General features: G+C 34.9%; 1 protein-coding gene across 4 annotated transcripts in view; it reads right to left on the bottom strand.

Moving 5' to 3' along the window:
- Positions 1-1,389: 1,389 nt before the first annotated feature.
- Positions 1,390-7,804, bottom strand: part of DCUN1D5 (defective in cullin neddylation 1 domain containing 5) — a 29,641-nt gene continuing 23,226 nt past the window's right edge. For all 4 annotated transcript variants that reach the window (XM_060018035.1, XM_060018036.1, XM_060018037.1 and 1 more), the window contains 2 exons: positions 6,619-6,721; positions 1,390-4,804 (listed from right to left, as the gene is read on the bottom strand). In XM_060018035.1, coding sequence (XP_059874018.1) covers positions 4,749-4,804; positions 6,619-6,721 — 159 coding nt within the window. In that variant the 3' untranslated portion in view covers positions 1,390-4,748. The remainder of the gene's footprint in view (positions 4,805-6,618; positions 6,722-7,804) is intronic.

Below are 7,804 nucleotides of genomic sequence, written 5' to 3'. Positions count from 1 at the left end.
GATTTGGTCCAGTGAAGTAAAAGTTCACAAGAAGAGTCTCTACAATTAAATAGTGAATTAGAGATAATTCACCTGAGGCTTGGGGCAGGAATTTATCTTTACATAATCTATATAAATTTGACCATAAAATTTAGACTGCTTTTTTGGGCTTCGGCAGTACTACTTACAGGTAACAATGTCTGTCAACAAAAAAGATCAAGTCTTAAGCAATTTGTTCGTCTGCTTGTTAACAGATACTTATGAAAGTAATAAAACTATATTCATTAAAAAGTTATATAATCTAGGGACTTCCCTGGCGGCACAGTGGTTAAGAATCCGCCTGCCAATGCAGGGGACACGGGTTCAAGCCATGATCCGGAAAGATCCCACATGCCGCAGAGCAACTAAGCCCGTGTGCCACAACTATTGAGCCTGCACTCTAGAGCCCGGGAGCCACAACTACTGAGCCCACGCACCTAGAGCCTATGCTCCACAACGAGAAGTCACCACAATGAGAAGCCCACGCACCGCAAGAGTAGCCCCCGCTCGCCGCAACTAGAGAAAGCCAGCGCAGCAACGAAAACCCAATGCAGCCAAAAATAAATAAATAAAAAATAAATTTATATAAAAAAATTATGATCCAAAATATTTAATAATCCAGATTGGCCTTTCCTCAGGATATCAAAGATATTTTGCTGTTACTTCTCTTTTCTCCTGAAGAGTAAATAAAGCCTTCTTTGAAATGTTTCCATGTAATGATTGCCAGTATCAGTCAAGAAGCAATACTACCTCAAGAAGAGAGAATTCCTCTTTAAGAATTCTTTAGACGTATGATTAAGAGATTATTTTGCCTTTTCACTTTGTTTAACATAGAAATGCATTTAAATTATGTATTAAAATGTCCCCAATTTATTTGATACTTTAGACATTTGGTAAGCACATGAGAGATGTGCTACAAAACTTTAGGCTATAGGAGCCTTGAAAGCCCGAACAAAACTTTATGAGATTATGAATTATCACAACAGTTTTAAGTACACTTCAAGAAAGCAGTTAAAAAAAAATTAGTATTCTTACTGGCTTCTCAAGCTGAGTACATAATGTATTTCAATAAATGCTTTTGTAACTTCCCATAGCATTTAAGGAGAAGGGACATGTTTTGATGAAGAAATAGTTCAAAGTAAAATGTTTCAGGGCTTCCCTGGTTGCACAGTGGTTAATATTCTGCCTGCCAATGCAGGTTTGAGCCCTGGCTCGGGAAGATCCCACATGCCGCGGAGCAACTAAGCCCGTGCGCCACAACTACTGAGCCTGCGCTCAAAAGCCCACAAGCCACAACTACTGAGCCCACGCACCACAACTACTGAAGCCTGCGTGCCTAGAGCCCGTGCTCCGCAACAAGAAGCCACCGCAATGAGAAGCCCACGTACTGCAACGAAGAACAGCCCCCACTCACCACAACTAGAGAAAGCCCGCGAGCAGCAACAAAGACCCAACACAGCCAAAAATAAAAATAAATAAATAAATAAATTTATTTTTTTAAAAAGTAAAATGTTTCATTATTAATACTCTACATTAACTTGTATGCTTTAAAAACTCTATCTTAAAATTCTCCTCTCTTCCTCACCTCCTCACACAGTGACAGCATCAATATTGTTAAAGATAAATTTTTGGCTCAACAGATGCAAAGGCATTTGTATTTAAGAGAAGTACTCTTAAGGGTCAATCTAACATTCCCATAGAAGGCCCTCATATTCCCATTTAAGAAACACTAATCTAGAGTACTTCAAACAAAGTAATACTCAAATCAACAAAACCTATACATTATACATAAAAATACTATTACTGTCAAAAGTGGATTATGTCAAGAAGTTTACTGGAAGCATTCGAAAAACAAGAAACCATTAGACAATAAAAGACAAACATTGCAACAGAGTCACACAATACACCATTTTTTATCTCCTATTCAAGTAAGTTACCTGAATCCCTAGGCTATTTCCTAAAGATACCATTCCTTGTTAAAAATTACTGGCTCCGAGGGTTTGGGGGACAAACTCTCCATCCTCTCACAGTTGAGAATCAACACCTGGCTCTACTTTTTTCCAGTAGTATAACATCTGTATGCTATTCTGTAAGAAGTCGTTTCCAATGATAAAGCACCATTGACTATTTCATACCACATGAAGGAAGTAATACTGAAAATTTTACAACAGGAGTTCTGGGAAGGCACTTAAAGCTAACTAGCTAAAAGAGCTCCAACAGTTAGAAGGTTTCTTTTTCATACTGCAGGCTCCTTAATACTATCTTCTTTGCTTATACCACTTAACCTCTTGATCAGTAGTTTCCCAATAAATTATGTTCAAATATAAATTAAAAAAAGAAAAGCCAAGAAAGGACAAGCCCACATTCTGAGATGAATGAGGCAGAGTAAGTTTGCTTCTAAAATAAATGAATGACTCTAAGAAGTGAAGAGAACTAGGAAGAGCAAGAGAGTAAAGCAAGCATGGCCTGGGTATAAGTGGGCTGTTGACATAAGGAAGAAGTAAGTTTCATTTAAATTTTCAGGTTCAAAGTCTAAAAGGTATCTTTGGATAAGTAAGCAAACTAAACAGTTTCATATATTTTATTTATTTAAAGGTCATCTATAAGTTTTGAGTGTTCCTTATTTCACTTTAATATTGAAGATGACAAAGACAATAAATTTTGTTCAGGCCATATATTGACAACTTGTAAAATTTCATTTTAAATTATATGTTTTGGAATTAAATAAAAATTGGCAATATTCTTCAAGTTCAGAAGTTGTTCCTTGAAAAGTCAAATTATCAAGACTCAAATGTCTAAAAATCTAAATGCTTTACAGTTGTCCCTCAGTATCTGAAGGGGACTGCTTCCAGGAGCCCCCAAGTTTACCAAAATCTGCAGATGCTCAAGTTCCATAGTTGGCCCTCCACATCCACAGGTTCTGCATCCATGGAGCCAGAGGATTGACTGCATACTTATTTTTAAAAATCTGCCTATAAGCAGACCCACACAGTTCAAACCCATGTTGTTCAAGGATCGACTGTACTTATGACAAATTTAATATTAAAACATCATTCATAATGTCATAACACTGTATGCTCAGTTCCAGTAATTCAGTGATTCTAATACTTAGCACAAGTATTCCAGGAAAATTAACCTTAACTATCAGACATTTAAGGGAAAAATTGTTTTCCATATTATACCAGTGTTTTACAAAGTTGTACAAAGTGATTTCATTAAGAAGTAAAACAGCAATCATTTTCTCCCAGCCCATTAACCAAAAAGCAAAATAAAATAAAAATCTTTAAAATGCTATTCTCCCATAAATATTCACTTCTGTAATCACTCATTAAATAAACTCACCATCAAAAATCAACCTTTACCTTAAATCCCAATAGAAATGTCCTTATTATGGAAAAGTAACTTATTTACTTTTCTCCACTCATACAATGAAACTAGGAATGTTACGGAGGTTGTGACTTGGCTGTAAATGTGAACAAGGTTTTCATATCACTGGGACATTGGATGGTTTGAAAAGGAATGTACAAACAGCCCTGCTGCTAGTCCAAAAGATGCCTTTCGTGTGAATTAGAAAAAAGGCTGTCCTGTCCTCAAGATACTTTATTGCCAAGTCAGAAATATGATAATTAGCAATGTAATTGTACCAATGTAAATGGCACCCTTGAGTTGGTCACAATTACACCCAGAGTTCTCCCATAAGTCCTTATTCTATTATATATTTTTTCCAATATATATTTTAACTAAGTCCACAACATCAGAGCTAAGGTTCCCTTATGACCAAAAAAGAGATGGAGGAGGGGTGCCCTCAACAAAACTCCCCAAATCACAAAATGACAGTTAAAAAAGATCATATATATATGCCACTAACAACAACAATAATGATGATGACACAGCTTCAATACTAGTCTTAATTTCTCTCATAAGGCTGTCTGATTTTGAAACCATTAATATATGAACCTTGCTCTTTCAAATATAAATGAAATTTTTAAACTTATAGAATACAGAAAACTTAAAATTCACATTAAGAATATACATGCAATGCTGATTTATGCTTATTGACAATACTATTTAATGGTTAGGAAAAAAAATAACTAGACATAATCTTTCCAATTCTAAACTGTGCAGATAGAGTATGTGCACAGTATGTTGGCAGCTTTCACAGAAAACCACAGCTGAAAGCTGGAGCACTTCCAATATCCAGAAATGTATTTTATTAGCTGCATCAGAAAATCATTACCCCAGAAGTCAAGGCCAATAAATATTCTTTCTAATTGTGCAGAAATGAATATAATGAGCTATACCATCAGCAGACTACACTGCCAAATATTAAGATTGTTTAAAATCTTTAAAATTCCACAAACTCCCGGTATGACAGACCTCTAAAATTCAAGAATTAAAATTTACAAAAATAAATACCACTCTGACACTCAAGGGACATCTTCACTTTAAGGCCTTTGTCACAAATCTGAATCTTTATTGTTCTGAAATAAATGTTATAAACATAACTCAAAACAAAAACTTCAATATTCAGTCTCGGAAGAGGTGTGGCTCAATGCCCATAACATGTAACAAGAAAACTTCCTTTAAAAAAAAGGAAAAAAAAGTACTATGAGAAGTCTTTCATATGAGTCAAAATGCACCCCTTTGGTTTTTTCTTTTTTTTCCTCGTCTCATTAGCTTGTACACACGTAAGGATCTAAAGGTTTGCATTTTCTTCACAATAGTTCTTGCTATGACGTCTGACGAACTTTCTGCCACTCGACAAATTCATCAAGAAGAACAGGCCCTAGAAATAAAAGGAGCAATGTTATTAGAGTTCAGGGAACACATCTCTCCAACTATAAAACAAACTCCCCACAAACTCTGTGGTGATGATAGGGAACTGACCCTTCCCTTCTCCAGGTGGTTTCCTTTCAGCCTCCCTATTCTACTTAATGAGTGCTTTCTTAGCCTTTTTTCTTTTTTCTTTTGACGTAAGGGACTTTCCACAATAGATATTTGTAGAAACCTGCTTCTCAAGATTTGTTTCATGAACTCTCCAATACTAAGTCATTATTAACCTCTCTCTTTTTCTAACTGCCCACAGCTTTCTGCCATTTAATTATTAAACAATCTGAAAAGTGTTTAACGTACTATTTCTGTTACCTCAGCAAGAAGTTTGTAACAGTTTATTGAAGGTGTGGCCATATTAGAGACTTATATATTGTTCCAGTAATAGGACCTAGTATAAATCTGAACACAAAGCAAGTACCTAACAAATACCTGACTTAAGAACTATTGTAGAAGATATTTTTATAACGCAGGGGGTTCAAATTCATTTACTTACAAAAGTCAGATAGGTAGTTTAAATAAGCTCACTGTTTATTTTTTGTAAATGTAGGAAACTCATTGCCACAAAGAAATATGCTTGCCCTATTCTTCTTAAAGCACACAACCCTCTGGTGGTCTCACTTTTCCTCTTGCTTTCGATAGACATATTTCTCTACTGTAAGAAAAACAGCAGACCAGCATAATAATAAATGGCAACTGAAAAGCAACCTAGTTGTTGGCATACTGTGGACCAACACACCAGAATGCAAGTCCAACATAAGCCACTACTTGGTTCCAGCCTAATTCCTATAAAAGAACACAGGAACAGTTTTGTCAGATTTTCTAACTTTTCAAGCAAATCCAGAGCTTTTATTTTTATACAAAATGTCTCAGTTATAATGTTGACTCAAATGCACATGAAAATACACATTTGCAGGCCAGACATAGTCCTTGGGCTGCCAGTTTACTGCTGTAAGGTATTATTTCTAAAAATATTAAATTTTATACTATTTTGCAGGGGGAAGACACAATATATATAGAAAGAAATAAAGTTATCCCTTCTTCAGTATTTTGTTTCTTCAGTGTCACAAAAATAAGTCCATAATTTCAGTTTACATTTATAGGAATGTATCTTTTCTATGTAACCCTTCACAACATTAAAACAACATATGCAACCAAACTGATGGTGGGAAATAAAAACTTAATTTATCGTGAGAATTCGTTTGGCTTATCTAAATAATTTATCATTACTTCAAAGTTCTATTTTATGGCATTCTGGATTTTCCACTGAAGGGGATGGACAGATATTTTAATTTGAAGGATTAAAAAATTGTAAATATTTCATTTCCTGTTTACTCAATAATTCCTGAGGGAAGTTACTTTGACATCATTTGCCATATGGTGAATGGCTATTATGATATTAATTTTAAAGCTTCTGCTATTGTAGCTGAGGTTTTGCTTTCCTATTTTTAAAATCATGACTTTACTTTTCTTTCATAGGAAAATGCCAGGAAAGGCAGGAATAAAGCAGAATTTTAGCTTCCAGCTGCAGAAATTATATTCTAAATTTAGCTACCAAGTAACCGAAAATATTTCATTTACCAGCACAGATTTTATAATGTTGCTCAATCTAAGTTCTGTACCTTCTACACCTGCCTCCTCCACACTTCTCACACAATTAAATAAGAAATTGTTAGGAAGTTTAAATCCTTTATGGTAATGCTACACAAATCCACGTTCTCATTTAATAGTTTTAAGAATTTTACTTTCATAGGAAAACATTATACTTACAAGCACCATCTTCATCATAGTTACTAAGATCGGCATGGACTGTTCTGCTGAATTCTAACACATTGTACCACTGATCTTTGTTCATAACGCGATACTTTGATTGCTGTAGAAATGATATAATTTTTGGATTACAGAACAAGCACTATTTATTAGGACTTGACTTCAATAAACACAGTTATAACCTTTTTGTGATTTAGTCTTTCCTAAAACATTTATTCCTCTTTTAATTATTTGTGTTTCTAAGAGAATCCTCAGGGTCATTTAGATGTCAACTTCATCAAATTTATTTTTCCCTTTATTTTTCTTTCATTCTTTAATTTTTGGGGGGGGCGGGGCACGGCATGCGGGATCTTAGTTCCCCCACTAGGGATCCAACCCCTGCAGTGGAAGCATGGATCTTATCCGCTAGACTGCCAGGGAAGTCCCCTTCTTTCATTCTTGAGGAATAACATGAGTGTCAAGGGCACTAATAGTAAGGGTAAAACTCAATAAACTTTTACCAATGTATATGCTTGTGTAATCACCAATGAGATCAAGCTATACAATGTTTCCCAACACAGTAAATTCCCTCCTACTGCTTCTCACTAAATCATTTCTTTACGTAAGATTTACTGTTTAGCACATTTTGAAGTTGGCATCTTTGGAGGCAATGGAAAGGGTACAGACTTGGGTTCAAATCTCACTTCTGCTACCTGAGTGACCTTGGGAAAGTTATTCATTGGCTAAGTGGAGATAAAACATAATTCAAAATGGTGTTATAAAGATTTAAAAAGATAATGTATGTCAAACACCCTCCACATAACAAGCATTTGAAAATATTTACTTCTCTCAGCTCCTTTTAGAGGGGAATATTTTTACAGAGTTATACTTATCGTTGCCCCAAAACTACTAATATGAGGAAGATTGATAACATCCATCAACCAATCTACTTTATTAGGCTTAAAGATTTAAGTGTGCACAAACCCATTCACATAAGACCTTCTTATACCACTGTCTATTATCACAAGTTTTAAACGAAACTAATCTGGGGAACTTGTTATGATAAACAACCAGCTTTATGAGAAATTATTTTCGAAGAAAAAGCATCTGTATTCAAGAAACAGTGAGAAGTGAGAAGTATACAAAAAAATGAAATGAAATGAAATAAAATGAAATAAACAAAATAAAATAGAAAGAAGCACAAAAA

Source organism: Delphinus delphis, chromosome 8, assembly GCF_949987515.2.
Source record: "Delphinus delphis chromosome 8, mDelDel1.2, whole genome shotgun sequence".
Lineage (NCBI taxonomy): Eukaryota > Metazoa > Chordata > Mammalia > Artiodactyla > Delphinidae > Delphinus > Delphinus delphis.
Note: the sequence above shows the minus strand (reverse complement) of the source record. Positions and strands in the feature narration are given on the sequence as shown.